Source organism: Manis pentadactyla, chromosome 15, assembly GCF_030020395.1.
Source record: "Manis pentadactyla isolate mManPen7 chromosome 15, mManPen7.hap1, whole genome shotgun sequence".
In the NCBI taxonomy this organism is placed as follows: Eukaryota; Metazoa; Chordata; class Mammalia; order Pholidota; family Manidae; genus Manis; species Manis pentadactyla.
The window spans coordinates 68,745,178-68,769,949 of NC_080033.1; the positions used below are offsets into that span (position 1 = coordinate 68,745,178).

The 24,772-nt window shown below is 51.2% G+C and overlaps 1 protein-coding gene across 2 annotated transcripts in view; it reads left to right on the plus strand.

The window, feature by feature from the left end:
• The first annotated feature begins 16,825 nt into the window (after positions 1 to 16,825).
• The window catches only part of ATP2C2 (ATPase secretory pathway Ca2+ transporting 2), a 71,976-nt gene continuing 64,029 nt past the window's right edge, over positions 16,826 to 24,772 (plus strand). Inside the window, exon 1 of one of the 2 annotated variants that reach the window (XM_057493264.1) lies at positions 16,826 to 17,125. In XM_057493264.1, coding sequence (XP_057349247.1) covers positions 16,841 to 17,125 — 285 coding nt within the window. In that variant the 5' untranslated portion in view covers positions 16,826 to 16,840. Of the gene's footprint in view, positions 17,126 to 17,340; positions 17,548 to 24,772 lie in introns of those variants that run through there. The other variant, XM_036909395.2, reaches the window with a different exon arrangement.

Here is a 24,772-nt window from a genome sequence, read left to right on the forward strand (position 1 = left end):
TTGCTCTCTGTTGCTCTCCAAGGTGAGACAAAGGACTGGAGGGGTGTCTGCCCCTAAAACCTTAACACCCACCCAGCTGCTGAGAAAGCTGGAAGTCTACATCTGGACAACAAAAGCCCTTGGCAGCAGGCGATTGCCTCAGAATGTCCTTGAAAGTCAAATAGCAGGTTTCAGGTTCCAGAATATTCAGGTGTGAGTGCTCCAGGAAAATCAGAGCCCATGGGGACTGATGCCAACAAGTCTATTACCTGCTGATGACAGGGACAGTCCTAGGGGTGAGTCTGCCCCGCCGGAGGCCCGTGAACCTTAAATGGGGAGGTGCTGGAGCTGGCAGGGCAGAGCGGGGCGGTGGGAGGCAGCTCGGGTGGCTTCTAGGGGCCAGCCCTCCAGAACTGGGTTTGAATTCTTGCTTCACCATCTGTGACCTCAGGCAAATGATTTCAGCTCTCTGAGCCTCATTTTCCTCATCTATAAAATAGGAATGATGGGGAAGGATGTGTTAGGAACTAAATAAGTGATATCCACAGAGACTTAACAGTGAGCTAAGAATTTAGTCTTAGTCTTAAAGGAAACTGACATGTTTCTGGAGGGTGAGGAGGAGGTGGAGGACGCAGATTGGTGGCCCCACATTCTGCCTGGGCAGCAGTTCATATTCATTCCTTCTTTGCTTCTCTTTCAGCCAATTTGCGAGAACGTTCCTCTGCTTTCCCCTAAGCCTTGGAAACGACTGAGGAAAAAAATGATTTGATCCTCTTCGTTCACACCCAGCTCCACAGACCATGACCCCAGAGATCCTTAGAGGCAGGCTGCCTGGCTCCGGCCCCAGCATGGCCCTATGGCTGTGTGTGTGGCTTTGTAGGAGTCTAGAAGTCCCCCTTGATCTTGCAGCCCCACAGGTCCTGCTTGTGAGCTGTATGAAGCCCCTTCCTAGGACAGAGTCCAGTGTCTTGGTTACGACAGACTTCTCCCAGGTTTGATCCTGGGAGGCACAGTCCCTGTGCCAAATGCTCTCAAAATAAAGTTGCTCACCGTAAAACGGAAACGAACTTACTCTTCTCCTGCGTGATTCCTAGTTTTTACCACCTGATGATCTTGGATGTGCTAAAGCCATTGCACCCTGGGGGTGGGCCAGTGGTTGCTGGGGTGAGGGTCAGCTCTGCGCTGCCTTGGGAGCCCTGGCCATGTGCGCCCCGTTTTAGTTGGCCTCCTTCTGAAACAGACCCCGGGAGGAGGATTTGCCAAAAGCAAATTAGGAATTTCCTGGGGAAAACTAGTGGGGGATGGGGAAGCGGGACCAGAGGGGAAGAGGGTCAGACAAGGTGAGGGGTCAAGGTCCCGCAGAGGGCAACTTCAGTGAGACTCCCCTGGGTATCCTGAGTCCCCGTAGGGCCGGCTCCTGGGGCAGGAACCCACGCAGTCGCTCAGAAAGGCCCCACACTTCGTTTAATGAAATTTTTAGCAATTTTTGAAACAAGGGGCCCACATACTCATTTTGCAAATGATTGTGTGGCTGAAGTCTCCCTCTCAACCCCATCAGGCAAGAAGGGGGCCACGGTGAGTGGGGCCCCAGCACCCCTCAGTGATGGGCGCAGTTATAACTCCTTATTATTAGCTGGGCGCAGGCAGCCCCTGGGGTACATCTACCCCCAGTTGAGAACCTCTGGATGAAGCCCAAATAATGAGGCTCTAATTCGTGTCACTTCAACCATCAGTAAGTCTCCCTGGAACACGCTCTGAGGTTCAGAAGAATTAACTTCCTCACTCAGCCCTCACCAACTCCCTCATTCACACATTCGTTCTACCAAGAAGTATTTACCAAGCACCAGCCACCTTTTCTTGGCGAATCCAAGATGTACATTTTTCTCACCTTCCCACACCCCTGAAGTTGGGAGGTGTCATAGCTGCTAGTTCCAGCCACCAGGCAGCAGGCATCTTTGCCCATGAGAATGTTGTGTGTAAGCGGCTCAGTGGAAACTTCCAGGAACAACAGAAGAACCGCCTTCTGGGAAATTCTGCCACCGGCACTGCCAGGTGCTCAGAGGGCCACGTGGGCAGAAAACTCAGATGCTGGCAACTGAGTGGAAAATTAGTTCTGAAGGGCTGGGTCTAAACGCAATGACCTTCTGAGAAGTACCTTATCCCACGCATGTCACTTAAGTTTTTTTTTGATGTTTGCACGAGAATGATATGTGATGAAAGAGGTTTACAAAGAGGTTCTCAGGAAGTTTGAAATAGAAAACTGAAACACCACAGCAGCTCAGTTGGGAGCGCTTTTCTCTTTTAATTATACATAAAGTTATGCATAAATTACAAGCTATGCTGCCTGCCCGGGTGTCAGTCTGAGATACTGTGGGGAACAGCCATGCCTGCTGCCCCCAGGAGTAATGCCCCTCCATCACATGGCCCCAGGGTGGGCTTGTGAGCCCCTTCCTGGCGGCACTCCCTCCCTCCCTCACCTGCTTTCCCCTTGTGTCCTGCCCCAGGTCCTCGGGCTTGAGGGGACGCACAGGGGAGCTGGTCGCAGGCAGTGGGAGAAGCACCCAGGACCATCTGGAAGCAGCTGTATTTCTTGGCTTTGCACGTAGAGCAGGGTCCCCTTTGGAGCCTGCACAGCCCCTCCATGGACCAGTGGTTTGGAGACCAGATGATAGTGCTTCTCACCTAGTCTGGGGCCTGAGCAGAGGTTCTGCTGGCCAGAGTGTGAGCAAACCCTGGACTTGGATGGGGTCCAGTAGTGGCCCCACTGGTCACAGCTGTGTGTCCCTGAACCCGGAGCTTAACCTCTCTGAGCCTCAGTTCCCACTGTGATGGAAGAGGGGATAACACCTGCCGTACCTGCCCCAGGACTAAGTGAGATGGGGAGTGAAAACAGTGGGAAACTCAGAACAGCCCATCCGGGGGCTTCTGGGCTACGGGCAGAGAAGGCAGAAGGTGCCCTGGAGGCCCAGCCCAGGATCCAAGGGGCCTGGGCGGCTGTAGGTCCACTGTACTGGTGGCCATGGCAGAATCCCAGTTCCATTCAGCCTGGGCAAAGAGGGTGGCGTGGAGGGGCAGGATGGGGGGGGTGGTTAGGGGTGAGGCTATGGTGCTAGGCTGACAGTGTTGGCGTCCCGGCTCTGACACTCGCTAGTTGTGAGGCCTTGCAGAGTTTATTCATGGTGCCTCGGTTTCCCCATCTGTAAAAGGGGGTGGTGGCCCTCCAGGGCTTTTAGAAGGAGCGAAGGTGTTAATATCTCTGTGGCTCTCGGAACGGTGCCTGGCTCCTGGTTCGTGTTACATAAAGGGCTTCCTGCTGTTCTTGTCTCCAAGGAGGTTAGATCGGCCACAGCTTGGAAAGATGCCTCACTGGGACTTCAGGGACAGTGGGAACCAGGGATGGGCTCTCTCAGTCCTCTCTGTCTTCTCTGGGCAGAGTGACGTTTTCTTGTGATGTGAAATGTAGCCCCCGCAGCTCTCCATTCCTGCCCACCCACTACCTGAACGGGACTGAAAAGGAAGCCCCTCACCCCTACCCCCTGACACCCTGGGGATGCCACCCACTTCTGGGCCCATCAAGGGAGGCCAGGGGACGGGTGAAGAAAGATCTGGCAGCTCCTCCCTCCCATCAGCAATGGCACTGGGGCAGTGGTGGGAAGGTGCACCAGGATAGGGTACCAGGAAAATGCACACATGGGGGGTGGGCAGCCAGTTGCCTCGATGTCCACACCAGAGACCTATGTCACGTGGAGGGCAGTAGGACTCCAGGATATATCGTCACTTGCCCAAGGCCACGGGCAGCTGGCAGCGATGGGTGGCCGTCCGTCCTTATGGAAACTCCCTCTGTCCCTAGCACGTGCCCCGCATTATTACTATGTTACTCCCCATGGCAGCCTTAACACCGCAGGGAGTGCCTTCCAAGCACCTATGGGCCCCTCTGCAAGCCCTGCACAGGCACTAACTCATCTGAGCTGTCCTGACCCATGAGGAAGACACTATTAACAACCATTCACAGATGGGGGAAACTGAGGCACGGAAAAATGAAGTCATTTAGCAAGGGTCACACAGCTAGTAAATGACAGAGTGAGGACACAGACCTAAGTCATCTGAGTCTGGTGTCCATGGGTGGTAGGAACTTTTCTTTCAATCAGAAAAAGTCCTGCATTTGTGTAGTTATATGAACACAGATAGGCACTGATAAAATATTTGCCTTGATTATGACATTCCCCTACCTCAGCCGTCTGGAGTGGAGAGACCGCACCATTATTGCTGGTGTCCTAGGAAGTACCAAGTACAGGAAGCCTTTCCGGAAAAGATTACATAAGGGGAAGGACACACCTTTTTTTTTTCTCCATTAATCGTCAAAGTCAGATTATAACTCATACTAAGTTTATCTGTTTTGTTTTTCTTTATTTTTTAAAAATAATTTTATACAACTTTTTATTTGAAATAATGGTGAATTCACAGGACATGCTAAGACATGTACAGGGAGGCCCCCCGCCCCCATGGTAACATCTAGTGTTAACTGAAGCCCAATGATGCAAGCAGGCAGCTCGCATGGCTGCCACCCACAGGTGCACACGATTCTCCAGTTCCACAGCGTGAGGCCATTCGCCCAAGGCCCCAGGCTTCGAACTGGCCATCACTGGGCATCAGAGCCCCGCTTCCCATTCTCCTTTCTTCCTGGAACTGCAGGAGGCCAGCTTTACTTCTCTGAACAGTGAGCCTGGAGTTTCCTCTCTCGCCGTATTGGAGAGACAACAGAGGCCCTGGGCACCTCTCTGGCTGCCTGGAAGCCACTCCTCAACCAGGAGGGGCAGGGGTGGCCCCACTGTAGCTGGGGCACTGGGCTGAGGGCAGGGGCCGGCCAGGGGCCTCACCTGCTCAAATGGCTTTCATCAGAAGGGATTTAATCAGTCCCTCTGTTCCCTGGGTAGACTGACTTGGCCACAATCTTTCCTGGGGCCATATTCCAGCTCAGCTGCCAGAATTAATTTAGCTCACCTGCCCCAAGTCTTTTTCTAGAACATTCTCACAGCCACAGCAAAGTAGTCTAAAGAAAAGGCAGGTGAGGCTCTTCCAGGTGACAATAGTGCAGGACAAACCCTGCCTTATAACACCAGGGAGGGCCTCCCCATGCGTCCACCCCCGTGGAGGTGGGTGAGCCCTTGGGTGAGATGCGAGAGGTACCCAGCCCCAGACAGACCTCTTTCCGCAGGCACCTGTAGCTGCTGCCCGGAATTCCACCATTAGAGTGTCATGTGGTGTTGATGCTTGAGGCCTGCTAGAGGGTGGACTCCTCTGGGAGAGGCTGCTGCGATCTAAGCCTCAAAGGGAAAGTCATTCGCCCAAGAGCAGACCATTCGGCAAGGGGCAGAGCCAGCATTCAAACCCAGGCTTCATCCCACTCGGTAAATTGGAAGATGAACGCAGCAGGGTTTTGTGTGTCCCTTTAAGGCTACTCAGGATGGAGGAAGGAAACATAGTGGGGCCTTGTCGGGACAAGGCGCCAGGCTAATGTCCCCGCTGAGACTGGCTTTGGGACGCCTGACCCGGGGGGCGCCATGTTGGTGCTCTGAGACCCAACTCTTTGGCCTCAGCTGATTGGCCCAGAAACAGGTCACCTGACTTGAGCTAGGCCAATCAGAATGCCCCCTGACTGTGCCGCTGAAGTCTCCCTGATGCCAAAAGGTCACTTGGCCTGTGACCTGGAGCCTGGCCGAGAAGCGAGAGACGCTCGAACCCAGACTCTGCCTCTTCTCCCCACTACTGGCCTCAGGAGACTTCCTGAACCCCTCCACGCTTCAGTCTCCTTCTCTGGACGTTGGAACTTCCTGAGTGGGGAAGTTTTTTTGCCCAAGGCCTGGCGCACCGGAAATGCTAGGCGACCTGGGCCGGCTCTGCTGTGCGTGTGAACAGGGCGACGGGCCTCAGAGGTGTGTGGAGTCCACCTGCTGCCCGTACATGAGGAGGAAAGAGGAGAAAGAGCCAGAGGGGTAGGGAGAGAAGCCATTAGGACTTGTGAGAGCTTTCGAGGACTTGAATCCCATCGCTGAGACTTGGCTGCCCTCCCTGCGCTGAGGTTCGAGGATGCCTGTACCGTGGTCCTCAGAAACGGGGTTTCTGTTATTTGCAGTCAGAATCAGACTGACACAAAACAATACAACGATAAACCACCTCGACTGGAACGGTCTGGAAAGGCGAAGGCCTCGTAGAATCCACTGGAACCACCTCTGAACTGGATGCCAGGGAATTCTGGCCCAAGACCCAGTTACCACATAAAGAAAATACCTGGCAGGCTTCAACTCCAAGGCAGGACGGCTGCCAAGGCTCCCAAGCGGTCACCCTGCCCCTGAGCACCCAGAGGCCTCCCATCCCAGGGAGCGCATGCACTGCCTGCAAGCCCCACATTTCGCATCATGCCTCCTGCTCCCAGACGGACAGGCTTCTGGCAATTTGCATTCAAGCAACACATTGAATAGGTTCCTTGAGATGGGCGAGGCCCTGCCCATTAGGCAATGCCCTGGCCATGCCCAGGCTGGAGAATGTGGGAGGGGAGTAGATTGGCAATTCTAATGGCCCAAGTTCCGTGCAAAGGTGAGTGCCCAACATTCACTGTCCCCTCAAAAGCCTGACTGGGAAGGTGCCATGTGCACTGATAGCAGAAAGATCGGGGGCTGGAATATTGCAAGTTTCTTATTCAATCTACTAGGTGTGGGAGCCCTAACTTTTTCTACAAGAAATCAACAAGGTTCGTTAACACTTTCAAACAAGGTGTAGAACATGGCATACGTAACAAGCCTCTTTTGGGCCAGCTTCCACAGTTTCATCCGTCCCCTCAACTTTTTGCAGCATGGAGAGGCTGGAGGAGGTACGTGAAGGAAACCCAGACATGGCCTGTGGATACTTCAGAATGCAGCTCCAACAGATGAGGGTTTTTTTTTTTTTTTTTTTTTAACATAACCAGAAGATCCTTATACCGGATCACCCGGATGGGAAAGCTCACTTTGGAACCACCACACCGTGTGTCCTAGGACGGAGCAGACAGTCCCAGCCAAGTTTTCCACGGTGGGCAAGTTCCCTACAGCAGCAGCTCCCAAAGTGAGGTCCCAGGATCAAGGGTACCGCCAGGGAACACATTTGAGATGCAGATTCCCAGGCCCACCCCAGACCCACTGAATCAGAAACTCGGGGGTTGGGGCCAGTCGTCTGTGGTTTAACACGCCCTCTGGGGAATTCTGATGCGGGCTCTGAGAACAGCTGCCCCCGAGAGAGGGCACGCGGAGCTGATGGCGTGCTCCATCCTGGTGATTTATCACTTAGGCAGGTTCGGGCTTCTTCCCCAGAGGATGCTCGGGGCTGCTCCTAAGCGGTACTGCCCTCTGCTTAGAACACTGATTCCGGAGCCCCTCGGTCAGTGAGCGAGACCTGGCTCCGCCTCTCACCTCCCAGGTGACCCTGAGCCAGTCCTCTTGGCCATGAAGTGTGCGGATGCTCTTGCCTGTACCTTGGGCTGGCTGCAAGACGGAAACTAATCAAGGTGGGTAAAGGGCTCAGAATGGTACCTGCTGTGCAGAAGGGTTATGGAAGGATAAGCTCTCTACCAAAGCAGCAGTGGGGGCCAAGGCAGGTAGCCTAATCGACAGGCCCTCCTAGGAGGAGGAGGGCCTGATTCTCAGGGCCAGGGCTGGGTGGGCCTCCAGGAGAGAGTGGGAAGGAGACCTGGGGGCCTCTGGGAGGAGCAGGGAGGCTCCCTGGGGCAGCAAGGCAGTGACGCGGCAAGAAATGATGAGGAGGAGCTCGCAGTTGCCCAGGACGACGGGCTCCCCAAACTCCCAGAGAGAGGCCAGGAGGGGCCCTCCTCGCTGCAGGAGCCAGGATGCCTCTGGGAGCCTCAAGAAGGTCCTGGTCCCTGAGTCCCAGAGAGAGGCAGGAGCACAAGCACACAAGGAGTGTGGGGGCCCCAGACACCCGGTCAGCAAGGAGGTCAGGGCTGGGCTCTGAGCAAACGCCCGTGCAGCCATTGCCCCAGGCTGGCTGTCCCCAAGCTTGGAAACATGACTTACATACTGTTAATTCCACTAGGACGCAGAAACCTGCCACAGTGGTAGAGGCCTTCTTTCCTTTTCCACGCCTGTGGGAGAGGAGCCGAACACTTCACTTTTGCGAGGACAGCGATGCCCGTGAAACAGCACCGTCAGGGTGTGAAGGATTCCAGGTGTGTATGTGAGAAGGGGAAGCCGCTCACACTGAGGGAGAGGAGCCCAAAAATGGAAAGGGCCCCAAGGGATTTGGGTGGAGTACCACATCATCCAGTGGAGTCCCTCTTCCGTGGAACGGGTTGGGTTGGTGACGGAACGTAAGGTGTGTGTTAAGAGGAGGAAGTGGCCATCCTGTTCCCACTATTGTTATTGCCTGCTGGGAGCAACCCTCTCTCTGTAGGCTGTTAATTGTTGAATGAATGAACCCGCTTTCCTACTGGCTAAACCAGGTTCACAGAGCCCGCCGCTCACCCCTGTACTGGTTCTAAGAAGTCTCTCTGTGGGCAGGCTGGCAGGTGCCCACACAGCCAGCGCAGTGAGACTCAATAGGGCCTTGACTGCTGCAGCGTGGCTGCCCTGGGGGCACCCCTGGCTTTCTGGGGGGACATGGCCATTGTCCCTGGGCCTTGCCTCCCTCAGTCTCACTGTAGCCAAGGTGCTTGGTTGCCTATGGCTATGGCTTTCTTATTGGTTTAGAAATTCAGCAAAATCTTAACCACCTACCATGCACCAGGCTCACTTCTAAATGTTAGGAATAAAGCAGGAAAGATACAAATTCCCTGCTCACACTCATGGAGTAGACAGTCCATCTGGGAGGGGGCCTTATGGTGAACATAAGCTAATCGACGGGGAAAACAAGTCAGGATAAGGGGTGTAGGGTGACAGAGGCGGATGCTATTTCTTTTACTTTTTAAACTTTTTGACATAACTACAGATGGACAGGAAGCTGCACAGTGGTGCAGAGAGGCCCTGTGTACAAGCACCCGGGCCCCGGGGTGGTCATACTCAGCCACAGGGCCACATCAAAGCCAGGAAACTGACACATTGCTGCAACGTGGCGAGTGCCTCCGGTTTGATCACATGCATAGATGGATGCAAGCGCCATGTCAGTCAAGACACAGAACTGTCCTGTGTCCTCCTAGATGCTCTCACAGACACACCTGTCCTCCTCCCACACCCTCCCCAACCCCTGCCAAACACTCATCTCTTCTCCATCTCTACAATTTGTCCTGTCAAGAATATTATATAACTGGAGTCTTACAGTAGGTGACCTTCTCAGATCTGCATATATTCTTCACAAATTCTTCACATCTTTGTGCCTGCCCTCCACCTCTCTCTCTACCTCTCTTTCTCAGGGTGCACTTCCAAAAAGGGACATTCTCTTCCACTACTAGACCACAATGAACAAAATCAGTACATTTACATAATATAATACTATTGTCTAAGTTTGTTCCACTAATGCTTTTCCTTTACAGCAAAAGAAATTTGCCAGTCATTGAACTAATGTCCTTTATAGCAAAAGATAAAGACATTTTTTTCCAGGTCTAGGGGATGATGGAGAATCACAAGTTGCATCTGATTGTTATGACACTGGTCTCCTTTAACCTGGAATAATATTCCACGGCCTTTCCGTGTCTTCCCAGATGTTGGTATTTTTGGAGAGTGTACTCTGGTTACTTCCTAGGATGTCCATCAGTTTGGGTGTGATGTATCTTCACCATGGAATTCGGGTTAAGCACTTTGGCAGGAATACCCCAGAAGTGAAGTTGTGTTCTGCTCATGCATTGCATCTGGGAACCAGTGACGTCATCTGTCCCATCCTGGTCATGGTGAGGCTGGTCCCTTGGTTAAGGAGGGGTATACCAGGTTTCTCCACTATAAAATGACTGTTTTCCCTTTGTAACTAATAAATATCTTGTGGAAACATCCTTTAAGACTGTGTAAATATCTTATGCCTCATTAAACTTTCATCTGCTTTTAAAAACATTTTTTTATTGATGCAAAAATTTACCTATAGAAAAGTACACAGACTGCAGATCCTGCTCAGTGAACTGTTAGGAAGTGAACACCCTGCAGGCAGCGTGAGGGTGTGCTTTAACTGGGGTGCACAGGGAGGGAAAACTTAAGCCTCGGCCTGAATGGAGGGACTTTGGGCCCTGTCAGTAGCTGGGGGGTTACATGTCTGGTCTGGCAGGGGGAATGTCAAGTTCAAAGGCAGCAGCTAGACTGAGCTCAGCATATTTGACAGCCAGCCAGAACTGCATTCCTGGCTTTGAGACATTCAGAGGTGGATGTGGTTGGGGTCTTGGGGGAGGGGGAGCAGGGTTAACAGATGGGGCCAGACAGTGTGGGGCCTCGTGGGCCCATGTGAGGAGGGTGATTTTATTGCCAGGGTGCCCAGATCGCACGGTGAGAGCCCAGGGTTTCTAGGCAATCCCAGGAGCAGAGTAGGGGCGTAGAGGGGGGAGACGGGAAAGAGCGAGTAAAGGGTGTTCGTGCAGAGGTTACTCCTGTGGGCTACTGGGTCCTGATGCTTTGAGGATCCTCGGAAACAAGCAGAACAATCCTTAGGGCTTTAACCACCTGTCTCTGGACCAGGGTGCCAAAAAAACACCCTTTAAGCAAAGAGCCAGTAAGCAACCTTCACTCAAAGGCGAGTCCCCCCGGGGCCTGCAGGGCAGGGGCCTTCACCTCTGCGCAGCCACACAGGCTGCTGCTCAGGGGACTGACTGCAAGGGGCACAGGCTGAGCTGGAGATCATCCCTCTGTCTCCCTACAGGGAGGGACCCCAAGCCCCTTCTGAATGTCTCAACCCCAGGGAAGGACGTCCCAGGCAGGCTGCACCAGACCAGGAAAGAGCAGGTCCCACCCTTGCTGGCAGCTGCTTCACTGAGCACGCAGGCCGGGAACCGCGGGCTCTAAGAAGTTTCAAAAGGAGTAACTGGGAACTTTGAACTTTTTATTACATCAAATAGCCACCAGAAGTTGTATGTTTAACTTCTGATCAGCTTCCCAGTTTAACTACATCTTAACTCATTCATTCTCAGTTCAGCAAATACATACCTGCATACCATGCTTCCTTTTAAAATAGACCTTTATTGAGATAAGATTCACCATTTTAATTGATTTAATGTGTACAATTTGGTGGATTTTAGTGTTTTCACAAGGTCCCCAGCCGTCCCCTCTAATCCCAGAATGCTGTCATCATTTCAAAAAAAAATTCTGGGCCTCCCCTGTCCCCTCCCTAGCCCCTGCCAAACACCACCCCACTGCCTGCCTCTGTGGACTCCCCTGCTGGACATTCCCCAGGAATGGAATCCTACGCTCAGTGGCCTGGGGTCTCCTTTCCTTCACCCAGCATGTTTTCACAGCTCACGCATGTCATGGTGTGATCAGTAGGTACCTCTTTATGGCCAATTGACGTTAGACCCCATTGCATGGGGAGGCCACGTCTGCTCATTCCCTCCCTGCTGGCAGGTGCTTGGTGGCTTGCCGGCACCTTCCTGTAAGCTCATAAATGTAATGCAGTGCTATGACCTGTGGAAACCACTGGGATGATGGGGAGCCCCCTGCCTCCTCAACTCACTGGGTCCAGAGATCAGGACCAGCGGCAATTCAGTTAAAACCTGAAGAGTGAGCAGGAGTTGGCGGGGCATGAGTTTTGGGTGAGGGGGCTCCTGGGAAGGCAGAGGACGCACCTCTACAGAGGCTTTGAGGCGAGCGTGGGCACCAGGGGCCTCTGAGAGGGGAAGGGGCTTCATATGGCCTGAGCTGGGAGGCGGGGGCGGAGTCAGGGGGCAGGGCTTGGTGGCCCCACTGGGGTGTGTAAAAGGTCCAAATTGCAACCGAGGACAAGGTGGGGGAAGGGGGTGACACGGGCAGGTAAGAGTCTGAGAGCAGTGCCGGGTGGGTGTGGGACTAACTGTGCTGGGGCCAAGGAATTTCCTGGGGTGCCAGGACTTTCTGTGCTGAAACTGGGACCAGCCCAGCCATTGTGGGACAGTCAGTTGCCTCCAGGTGATGGGGGCTTGGAGGTGGGGTTCGAGATGGTAGGTTTAAACACGGAAGGTTTAAAGACCTCCTTGCTTGGGACTGGAGTGCTCTTACTGGGGCCTTTTGAATGTTTAAAATGAGGGTTGATTTTGAAAGGGGGTCAAATTTCCCCTCCATGACCACCTGGAGAAGGCAAGTCTACAGAGACAGTGAAAGGGTGGTGGTGGTCAGGGGGTCAGGGCCAGGGAAGGTGGAGCAAAGGGGGTCAGAGGACACTGAAGCCTGCACGACCCTGTGACAGGACACTTGGCATCTGTCGGAACCCACTGACGGCACACCAGAGTGCACCCTTCTGTGAGGTGTGGGCTTTACACCCAGAGACCTTCCCCTTCAGCCACACCACCGCCTTCCAGAAGGTTCCATAACAACCCCCCCACCAAAGGCACTCTCTCCTCTTCTGAAAATCTTTTGGGAAATAGGTTTATTCTTGTGCCAGGTCCAAACAACTATTGGCAGCTGCTTAGAGTGTGATAAAGAGGATTCCCAGGTCCGTCTTGCCAGTGGGGAAGTGTCCCCTCTCGAGTGAGTGGTGACATCTGCCTGGTTGTAGCAGGAGGGAGGGTACCATCTGTGCTGTGTCTTTGCCTCTTGGGATTTAGCAAGTCTCAGGCGCATTCCCTGGGCACCAGCGGGCCATGCCTGGGGTCTCCTGGTGGAATTAAGGCCCATGGAAGCCCAGAAATGCCACAGCTGGAGGAAGTGCTCAGCCATGTTCCCCATCACTTGGCCAACAATGACCACAGAAGAGGTGACAACGAGGGTATCACAAGACTCATGTCTGGAAACAGACTCTGTGTGTGCAAGGGAGACCATAGTTTTGGTGCAAATGTGTGAGTTGTTTCACACAAGTGGTCTCGCTATAGTGACACAGCTAAACACATTTTCACCAGGAGCCCCAGTGCTTACCCTTCTCTCAGAGGACTGTCCCCAGGCAGCCACAAGGGCACTGCCCCCCTGTTGAGGTCTTCTCTCCTGACCGCTGCAGCCCCAAGAGCCCACACTCTCCTGCCCCCGCCCACTGGCTCTTGGTCACTGCACGGCTCGCTCTGCTTGCTTCCCTGAACAAACTGCCACCAGCCTCTCCCCGTTCTGGAGGCCTGAAGCCTGCAATCCAGGTGTCCGCAGGGACCTCTCCCTCCACAGGCTCCTCTGGAGAGCCTTAATGATTCTTTTTTCAAATACGGAACATTCACAATTCCTGGGGGTTAGGTTGCGGACATGGGGTTTTGGGGGGCATTACTCAACCCACTACATTCACTGCTTGACATCGAATTACTCATGATTTGTTGGGAGCCTGTCACACCCTGCAGAAGACAAGCTACAAAAACATAGGAATAGAGTCTGTTGTGTTCAGGGGTCTGTCTCAGCGCCACCTGGCAGGTGCTTAAAAATACTTGTTGAGTGAATGAAAGGGGCTTTTCCTCCTCAAATTCCAATTTCTTCATCTATGAAATGATTATATTATTGTTTGCTGGGCCATTAACAAACTTGAGGGTTTATGTAAAGAGCCATAACTTCACACTAGTTCCTAAAATTAAACAACACACACACACACACACACACACACACACACACACACACACACACACACTATATAATATACTCTTTGTGTAACCTACCCCTAAAGGATGCCTTCAAAATGCCAGCCTTCTAATTGTGAGGTTTATTACCAACTGATTTTCAGGTACCTTGGGATTACTTTGAATCTCCCCAACAGGGTGTATTGTTGGGAGATAATTTATGGGTAATGAAATGACACCACTTTTGTATAGAGAGTGAATGGGAGTTTAAGAGGGTGACCTCATTGTTCAAGGTGCCCAGAGCAGATATTTCAAGAAAGGCTGGATGCTTTGGGCCGAGTCCCGCCCTTGACTCTCAGTGCTGGCCAAAGCCTGCAGATCACTCTCAGAGCTGCAAACCTCAGGAAGTTTCCCAACACGCTGTCTTGGTCTGACTTAGTTGAGAGTGAACTCTGGCATTTGGCAAGCTGAAGGCAGACAGAAAACTCGTGATGGAGAAAAACCTTGAAGTCGGTGGTGATGACAGTAGGGTCCAAACCAAATGGCAGAGCTAAGAAGGAATGTTGAAAATGATGACGAACAGCCAGCATGATTCTGGGGGAAAGCAGAGAACACACACAATAACAAAAGACTAAAAGGAAATAAGGGGTGGCTAATTGGATTAAATTACTAAGGAAGTGAAAACAGCAAAGGTTAGAAAAAGGAAAATGAAAGTCACAAAATCACAAAATTCCTTCGCATCTGTAAAAGGAAATCAAGAGATGGTATAAACATTTGTGTCTATTTCTGAAATGCTTTCAGATAGTTCCGGACAGGATTTTCAATGGGATATGTATTCCAAAATCAAAGTAAAAGATGACACCAAACAGCAGAATGTGTCTCTCAAAAAGCATGGGGATAAACATGCATGAGGTTGATGCAGTCTGATGGTAGCAACTGCAACGACGTAGACACAATACATTCCCGTTATAAGGAAAATAATTGCTAATTTATTAAAACAAATTTCGCTGATCTGTTTATGAGAGACACATTGAATGAATACTCTGGGGCATCTACCATGTTTCAGGACCATTATGTACCATAACAGCCACTGAGCTGACCCACAGTGATGAAGAGAGGAGTTCCCTGCTCTGCGGAGCTTACAGCCTGGTGGAAAATGAAACAAGGCAGCTAAAAAATAAGATAGCAAGTAGAGATTGTGCAGACTTAAGCCATGGAGAAGAAACACTGGCAATATTAACTCTACAACGTGGAATTTAAGATGTTTTCATGAGATACAGATGGCATTAAAGAGTTACAGGGGTTATAACGACCAGGTAAATCATATGCATTGCCCGAGAGCGAAGCATAACGCAAAGAGCAAAATTCAGACATGCAAGGAAAAAGTGGACAGGACAGCAATTAGACTGGGATATTTTAAACTCTTCATTTCCTTCCTGTGTCAGATCAAGTAGTCAAAAATAAGAGCATGAACACTGTAACTAGAATGAATGAACTGATATGGAACTGATTTGCAAAGAAGTACAGCTCACCAATATACCCTTACAAAGAACAATATGCAAACATTTCTAGTGCTATTGAAATATTTACAGAAATTTCACAGACTCAATAAATTAAGAAAATTTAGATATGTGTGCAGGCAACATTTTCTGATCACAATGCAACAGAAATAAAAATTGAACAAATTCAAGGCTAAGGGTACCCATTTAGCTGCATCCAGTCACAGAGCTGATTTCCTTGACTGCTTTCTCTGTGGTCCACTCCTTTTTTTTTTTTTTCATCCCAACATGTCCCAGTATGCCACAGTACCCAGTACCCAGGGCTTCCCTGTTGAATGGCCCAGGTATTCTTAAGCCCGATCCACAAACTGCAGCATTGATACCTCTGAGCTGGAGCAGAGGCCACAGTGATGGGCTCCTAAAGGTTGGGCTTCCAAGGAAATGGCATTTGACCAGCTCATGGCTCCCTGCTCCCAGAGGCTGCATCACCTCGAGAGACGATGCCTGATTAACACTCTTGGCAAAGCATGAAGTTCTTTGCCAACAACACATTGCTCCTCCCTGGACCTAATACTATCTTAAAGTCACAGAATGCCAGTTGGACAAGACCTGAGAAGTAACTGAGCTGAGGTCCCATTTATCTTTTATTTTAACAATAGAATTTTCTGAGGATCTATTGTGTCAGGTGCTACTAGGTACTCTACCACTGCAGACATTAGCTCTGTTCTGTACGACAGGACTGAGGTCGGTGCTGAAGAGCCCCCTTTTGCTTCTCCAGACCCATTCTCCACTTCCTCTCTCTTCTCCTTTGGATTCTCAGCCCAGGAGTCTGCACCCACGGCTCCCATTCTTTCCCTCCACCGAAGTTCTCGGTTCCACATGGCCACCTTCTCCAGGTAACTGTTCTCTCCTCTTGCCTCCCAGACCGTGGATGGTAATTTCTTGCTATTGCTCATTGTGGGCAATCGCAGTTCCTCTGGTTTCTCGACATGCTGCCCATACCTTTGTAAACAGGCTGTTTATCAAACTCTCCCCAAATTACTCAGTTTGAGGGTTCCCTCTGCTTCCTGCTGGGACCCTGACTCGTAGGTGGGTAGTGTTATCCCATTTTGCAGATGAGTATACTGAGGTGGAGAGAAGTGAAGAAAGTTGCCCAAGGTCATTCATTTGGAAGGAACAGTCCTGGGGTTCAAATCTGGACTAATAACTCACACCAGTTCTGCTTTTCCCTTTATTCCTGGCCTCTGTGGAAAACTGGAGGAGGCAGGCAGTATGATGCTGACAACCTGTTCTGTTTCCGTAAAGGGGAAGAGGCAAAGAAACAAGGAGGGCCACTAGAACTGTCCATCTGGTTGAAGGGGTGGCAGATACTTTTGAATGACTGAATATAAATCTGAATGACCAGATGAAGCAGGTGGCAAATATTTGCTCAAAAAGGGTAGCACAATAGACAAACACCCATGCCATCCATGTCCTATCATCCTTAAGTAACACCAGTCTAGAGAGGAGGAGACTGAGGCACAGGAGTGGCACAGGTGTGTCCGTGTGAAATCTGTGCCCAGCAACATCCCTATAATGATGGTACCATCAGCACTCTCTCCCTTTCAGTGTGAAGGAGGTGTTGTCATGGGGGTCATTTTACAAATCAATAACCTAAGGCTCCAAAAATGTAAGAAAGCTGCCAAGGTCCCACAATTAGCAAGTGCAGGAGCCCATTTTGCAGGTAAGAATAATAAGGAGCTCCGAGATCATGAAAGACTCCACAGAGCCCAAAGGCAGTGGGTGGGGTCTGCACACTCTCCCCCGGCTCCTGGGATTCACTCCCGGGGTGCTCCCTGGAGGTGAGGGCTTAGGCTTCTCCTTCAGGAACAGAGAAGGGAACCCGGCTCAGAGAGGCCACGTGGCTAGTGCAGAGCGGCCCAGCACGGAGTGCTCCCGGCGCCTTAGGGCCGACCCCCCTCGGCTCCGCAGGAGAACCCCCCGGGCGCTTGCTAACGTCCATCTCCCCGGCCAGCTCCAGAGCCAGCGACCCCGGGTGAGGAGGGGTCTGGGAATCGCGCCTTACGAGTGTCTGCCGGCCGCCCCCACCCATGCCCCGCTGCGGACCTGGAGGCAGCCCAGCTCCGGGCGTGGCCGCGGCCCCCGCGGGAGGGCCGGGGAGAGGCCAGGTGCGCCGAGGCCGCGGCGCGCAGCCCCACCCCGGGGCGGGGCCTCACCTGCGGCGCGCAGGTAGGCAGCTCCCCGGTAACCGGGGCCGGGCCCAGGAGGCGCGGGCGCGCAGCCAGCCCCGGCCGCGCCGGGGACCGAGGGGCGCAGGCGGGGCGGCCGCCGGCGGGACGAGGGTGCCGCGCGCTCGCCATGGCGGGGAGGCGCTTCTCGCAGCTCCTGCGGACGCTCGTGTCCACGCGCGCGGGCCACCGGTACGAGCCGCTGCGGCGGGCCGAGGGGGACAGCTCGGTGAGTGTGGGCGCCCGCGCGCCGCAGCGCCGCGCGCCCCGGAGCTCCCGGGCGGCGGCCCATTTTGCGGATGCGAAACCGAGGCCGAGGGAGGTGCAATCTGCCTCTTGCGGGCGCACGGCTAGCAGATGACCCCGGTAGGGACGTGGCCTGGGTTCCTCTCACTGCAGAGACTCGAAATTCATGCGTCTTCACACCCAGGCTGCTCTATGGGTTTTTAAAAGTTACTTGAACTAGGAGGGGGAAGCGATGTCAAAAACCAAACCAACCCGAGACACACTGTTGTGCGGATGTTTTAGCAGTAATAACAGAGAAATGATGGTGTAAATCAAGGTGAGAGTATCCGGGCCTCCCAGCTTTGCTCCGCCCGCCTCCAGCGCGTTTTTGGAAAAATAATTCAGATTTGCATGTTGACTTTGCAACCTCCAGGGGACCCCCCTCAGGTTAAACCAACAGAATTCTCCAGCGGGGGAGTTTTTACCAGGGGAGGAACTGACAAAGTTGTCTAAAAAAATCCCTTCCACCTGGAGAAGCCAGGTGTGATGGGGACCTAACAACTTTCTCCTGAACTTTGTGAGCAGAACTCCTGTGATGCTGAGCAGCAAGCCCTGAATTTTTGCAAGAGCATCTCCACGTCACTGCTCTCTTTTCCTTTAAACGCATTGAATCGGTCATTTAAAAATAAAATCCCCAAAAAGGGCCCCTGGAGGTCCTCAGGAGAATACAGCCTTGCCGGGGTCCTTTGGTAAAGGGAAGCCTCACGGTTAGATTAACTTTTACTGAACAAGATCCGCTGGAAAAACTTGATTTAAAGTATTTCACTTTCCTCCCAAAGAATGGCAACCATCAAAACATTTTGGTTGTGTGATTCTTAACTAACTGTGCATTTAAAAAATAACATTTTGTAAACGAATGTTAACGTGAGGATTCTGGCACGAGGGTACAGACCCCAGGGCTGTGTGACCTCCAGTTCTCAGATAATCTCTATTTTTCTGGAGTGACGTGTTTAAACCCAGACTGGAGGTAGAGTTCAATAATCTGGCCGAGATCCGTTTCTCTCTGTGTGCGCTGTGCAGTGTGTTCTGTTAAAGCAGTTTGAGATGAGTTTGCCAGCACGGTTGCCTTTTCTATGTTACTTTTTCCACTTTTTTCTCTCCATCTTTTGATTTCTTGCTTCAAACTGGGTATTTTTCCAACATCCCGGATGTATAGTTGGTTACAGTCAATCAGACTTCATAGGATGTTCAGGAGTGCTGGGTGTGAGGCTGGTAGAGCATGAATAGATGCCGGGGTGACTTTGATTGCTGCCCCAAAGTGCACCCCATTCCTGCAAAACTTTTCAGAGGGGCCCTCATGGGCGGATGGGTCTTCAGCCTGTCTGCAGGTATGCAGGGGCTCACCCACCTGGCCGTGGACGGGGGTTCAGCAGCAGCACCCTGAGGGTGTCTCTGACAACTTGGCAGTATGGAGCGATGCTGACCCAGGCAGCCGGCAGCAAAGGGGGCTGAGAAACAAAGCGTCCTGTCTCTGAAGGCAGCTTTGTGCCAACCCAGGAAATGACAATGCAGGTGAACAGGGAGGGTGCTGGGTGCGGCCACCTGTGTGCTGCCAGCTCAGCTCACAGCCCTAACGCTAGCTTTGCTCCACACTTACATCCTCTGCTGATTGTCTTTCCTCAAGAAAAATTGAAGAAGCAGCAGCAGCAAAGTGTTCTTTACAGTGATCATTTCTGCAACAGCCGTGACTTTCCTCCCTGAGCCCTTGTTGTATGTGACAACGTGCTGGAGGGCCTCTGAACCTCCTAGGCACCTCGCCGAATCACCCCGCTTCTAACACAGATTAGCAGTGAGAACTGTCTGGGCTCTCGCACCAAGGCAAGTTTTATTACTGTCATCACTCACTAGGCGAGGACCTCGGGGCTCACAGGAGGGGCCGAGCCTAAGGATATGGCAGCGTACTACACAGAGTCCATGGGGAAGGCCCACGGTCAGCAGAGAAACCAAGAGATGTTTAAGATCTATCAGTCTTGGGTGTGATGAAGAATAAAAAGCAGAGTGACCGGGCAGGGGGCAAGTGGTGGAGACAGGGACCAGGGAGGGCCAGAGTTAGAAATGTGGGCCTAGTTCTCACACTCTGAAGGCACCCTCATTCTTGCTATATTTCCAGAGTAACAAAAAGAAAGGTGTTTGAGAGACCCCCTTAATTTAATTACTGGAGAAAAAGCTGCTCTCTGCTGCCCTGAACATTGGGTAAGAAGGTTGGACTAGAAATTCCTGCTTCCAGGATGACTGGATGTCAACTCTGAGGAAGTTACCTTCTGCCCTCGGGGCTCCCATCTCCTGACCAAGACTGCCACAGCTCCACACTGCCCTGCCTTCCTGCTTGGCCAACTGATTCATCTTCCTGGGCTCCTCCAGGGTGAAGACTGGCTTCCAACAGACTCATGTCGTGGTCGCCCACTCATTTGCCCCAGATTCCTGGAGCACCTACTGTGTGTCAGGCCAGGGCTGCACACCAGGGATGGGGTGAAGGAAAAGATGCAGCCATTTACTGCTCTCCTGGGACCCTGTCCTGGTGGGTGGGGATAGGTACCTTGCTACAGACTACAGATGACAGTGCCATGACAGATTGTCATGGCTGGGGGAGGATGGGATATTTAAGATAGAAAGGAGTGGCAAAGGTTCAGAGGCATGCCCTGAGTGAGGGGCAGAGACAACAGAGCATTCTAGGCAGAAGGGGGTGAGCTGTAGGGGGTGGGGGGAGAAGGATGTGGCTGTAGAGAAGCCACACAGAGCCTTTAGGCTTGATCGCTAAAGCAACAAGGAGCCACTGAAGTGTTTTAAGTCAGGGTTTTAGTCATTCATTTATTCACACATGTGCCAAATGTTAAGAATGCAGTAAACAAGACAGACACCATCAGATTTGTGTTGCTAAGAGATCACCCTTGAGCTGCAGTAAGAGAATGTATGGGAGTTCTAAGGCTTATACATGCACGTGCACACACATGCATACAAACTGTTGGTGTTTCTCAAAATTTAACAATAGGTGACATTGTCTTCATGCAACCCCCGCCCCATGATGTCTGAATTATTTGTATCAAAGGTGACTTACATAGTATAAGCATGAAACTTGCAATAAACATAACTGTGTGCTTGTAACTCAATAAAGTCAAACTAAGTTTATATAAAATCATACAGTACAAATGCAGCAACTATATTTTGATACAGCTGCTGTTGTTTTATTAAAACTTAGGCAGTGATGTTGAATGGTTGTATTAGTTGTCTATGGCTGTATGACAAATTACTCCAAAATGTGGGGGCTTCAGACAACAAATATGAATCATCACACAGTTTCTGTGGGTCAGGAATCTGGATGCGGCTCAGCTGGGGGCTTCTGGCTCAGGGCCTCTCATGAGCCTGCTGTCTAGTGGTTGACTGGGCTGTGGTTTCATCTGAGGTCTAGTGGGGTGGGAGCAGGAAGGATCTGCTTCTAAGCTCCCTCTCACGGCTGTTTGCAGGCCTCGGACCTTCACTATGTGGGTCTCTCACCAGAATGGCTTCATGCCTCGCTGCTGGCTTCCCCAAGAGGGGAATGACCTGAAGAGACTGAGCAAGCATCCATAGAAGCCTGGGTGCCACACGCTTTTTATAACCCAATATTGGAAGTGATATCCCCTCACTGCTGCCATGTTCTACTCATTAGAAGCAAGTAGGTCTAGCCTATACTCAAGGAGACCAGGAGGAATTGCACAGGGGTATGAATATGAGAGGCAGGATGATTGTGGGGAGAGGGGAAAAAGAAATAGTTCCTTAAATGAGATAATTCACACAAAAAACAGAGCCAATTTTGGCATATGGCCTACTCGATAGCTACCTGTATTTGTTAGTGTTGTCATTAGTCTTGAGTTAGTCTTTATTTTGACTCCTTTTGAATTTTGATTTTCATAACACGCTGAGAATGTCTAATTATGTGTTTGTATACAAAATGGCATATGCTTATGTCCAGAATTTGTTTGCTAGCTTAGAATAACCAGCCTCACACCTAATCACAGTGGACAGCACGCAGCCTGTGAATGCCAATTTTGAGGGCTGGCATTTGATAACTGCAGAGTTGGCTGGTTCACTTGACAATAACATGTGCGTTGGGCATTGTGGAAGGAATATTTCTTCACTTTGTATGGATTCCCATACTTGGTGCTCACGAGCTGTGCCAAGTACTCGTGAATGAAGATTGTGAGACCCCAGCTTGCAATGTGATGCTTCTCAATGGTTAGAGGTGTCGTGGTTGGCTTGCGAACATCACGATCGTGTGCCCTGTGGTGGCTCGATTCCCTGCCCGTTTTTTGCTCTAACCACTGAGAAATGTCGCCCCTGTGTTGTGTCACGTGATTGTCATCACAGATGCTAATGTGGACAGTGCTGTCACACCACAGCACTCTGTTGTAAACTGGCCACCCAGAAGGTCTATACGAATTACGGCAAATCCCTGAAGTTCATATTCAAAGCTTGGAAGTTCTTGCAAAGCCTGTGGGCTTTTGAGAATGTGTCTGAAGATGCCATCCTAGAAAGCTTGCCCCACATCCCAATGTCATGAGCCTTATAATTTAGGATGACATATCCTACATTCCCAGAGCCCCTAAGAGAAGGAATTTAGAAGACTTGTAGATGGCTGTCTTCTCCCCGTGTCCTCGGTCGTCCCTCTGTGCTTGTCTGTGTCCAGATGCCCTCGTATCAGGACACCGGTCACACTGGATTGGGGTGCCTCCTAAGACCTTGTTTTAGCTTCAGCTCCTCTTTGAAAGTCCTGTCTCCAAATACATCACATTCAAGGTATTAGGGGCCAGGAGTTCAACATGCAGATTTTGAGGGAACACAGTACAGCCCATACGCTGTGTTCCTCGTAGAAAATATTTTGAAGGGTATTCGGCGGGGAGGGAGCCTTGTGGATCACAGTGAAAAAGTATGTCATCTCCTGGCGAGGTTGCAGACACTTTGGACGTTGTATTCATTAACTCCACCCGGCTGCCCCAGGCCCCTGGGAAGGAAGTGAGTAAAATATGTTCTTCCAGCCCCGCTGTCTTCCCAGTGACCTTCCACCTGCTTTTTGTGGAAAAGATTAGACTAGGTAATGTACATAAATATCCAGCCCAGTTCTTTGCCCATGAGTCTGACTTCCCTCAGTGAATAGTAAAAGAAGAATAAATGAAAGAATGTGTTTAAAGCTTTTTGCACGATGTCCAGTTCAAAGGGTGACAGTTTGTATTGACTCCGTCTCCATCTTGTTCTCTGACTGAGGTCAAGCACATGGCCCTGTGCCCAGAGAAACGCTCAGTGGAGGAGGCGGAATAGCCACATAATTTGTGGTGCCCAGTGCAGAAGGAGACCGTGGGGCTCCCTTCTTGAAAAATGACTAAGAATTTCAAGACAGCACAGCAGGTCATTGCAGGCAGCACACGCCTTTCTGAGCACGCCCTGGAGTCAGGGGTCATTGTCATGAGGTCAGTAGTTGGAAGTGCCAGGAAGTTCCTGCTGCTTGGTTGACTATTTTGGCCTCCACACAGACCATTCTGACACCCGCTCCCACTGACTCTGCTTTCCACGTGTGGTCTGGGGCCCAGCAATCTGGGTCTTAACGAGCCCTCCTCTGGTCTGATGGGGAAGACAGACAGTTGTTGAATTATTAGACCAGTAGTATATAATTATGCACAGAGATAAGCCCCCTGAAGGAAAGCAGTGCTTATAAGAAAGAAGCTGGACACAGCCTGTGTATAGAGGAGTGGTGGGCACATTACTACTGCAGTCTGGGTGTAATTCAGGGAGACTTCCTGGAGAAGGTGGCAGGAACTTGGTGAAATGATTTATACTGAACCTAAACATGCTTCCATATCTGTCATTTTATTTTTACATCAGCCACATTCATGTGCACCCTGGAGCATGGTCTCTCTCAAGCCAAGCTGGCCTCTCTCCTCCGATCTGGCAGGTGCCTGTCCCCCCAGGGGGCTTCTGCAGCTAGTCTAGTTCAGCAGCACCCAGTCTCCAGCTTCGGGAGTCACCTCACCGCAGCCGCCCCCTCCCCGACTCCCTCCCCTAACCCAGCATATTGAAATCTGAGTGGCAGTGTTGTCTTCATTGATCATTTAATTATGCTAATATTCATTGTCATTTTCCACTACCTTTTATGAACCAGGAACAAAGCTTATTTTTCTTTCCTTCCCTCCCTTTTCTCCCCTTCTAAACTTGTCTTGATGTTTTCATGCAACCACAATGAAACTTTGCACAACATGAAATTCCTCCTTCACTGCCCACATCTTCAGTCCCACTTTCCTCCTCAGTCGGAGGTGGAGGGAGGCACTGCTCACATGTCATAAGTTGTGCTGTAATCAGATTACTGCTTGCTTGGGCATTTTTCTGGGCAATTCTAGAGAGGCTGGGGTTTAGTACACTGAAGTCTGAAGAACCAGGCCTCCTAGATGCAAATTCTAGTCTTGCCACTTGCCAGGGGTGAGATCTTAAGCAAGTTCCTTAGTTCTTCCACACCTCTGTTTTCTCTTCTGCACAACGGGACGGCCCCTGTACATACCCTGGAGATCTGTTGTAAAGGGCAATGATTCAATGTGCATTAAGCATTTGGGGCAGTACCTGATCGTGGTCATTATTACTTATCTACAACTACATAAATGTCACTTTTCGACGTATGTAGGGTCATAGTGCACACATGTCTGCAACTCCTGCACCTTCCCCGTACCCTGCAGCAGCTACAGATCAAGAACATTCTTCAGTATAAGCATGTTTACTCAATCCACCCCCTACTGATGGGCATTTAGGTGGTTTCCTTTTTTTGATGTTTAGAATAATGCTCCAGTGAACATCTGTGGACACACCCTGTGATCTGGAGGCCCCACGTATATCCCAGCAGAATCTGAGGTTCAGAAAGTGGAGGAACTTGCCCAGGGTGACATAGCTGTCCCAGGAACTGGGACCCAGGTCTGCCCGAATGCCATAAACTACATAAAGTTACTGATTTCCCTGTTGTAATTACTAAGTACTTTATGGAGAGTCACACAGAGGCTCTGTCAACAGCCCATTCCTCATACTGTATTACCGTTTAGTCTTAGCATCCGCTGATGATCCCGGCCCAGTCAGTCACTCACACAGTGTTTGCTGCATGGTGATTTCCTAATTCCACTGCTCTTTTCCCATTTGCCACCTGGTGTTCTGGTATTAGG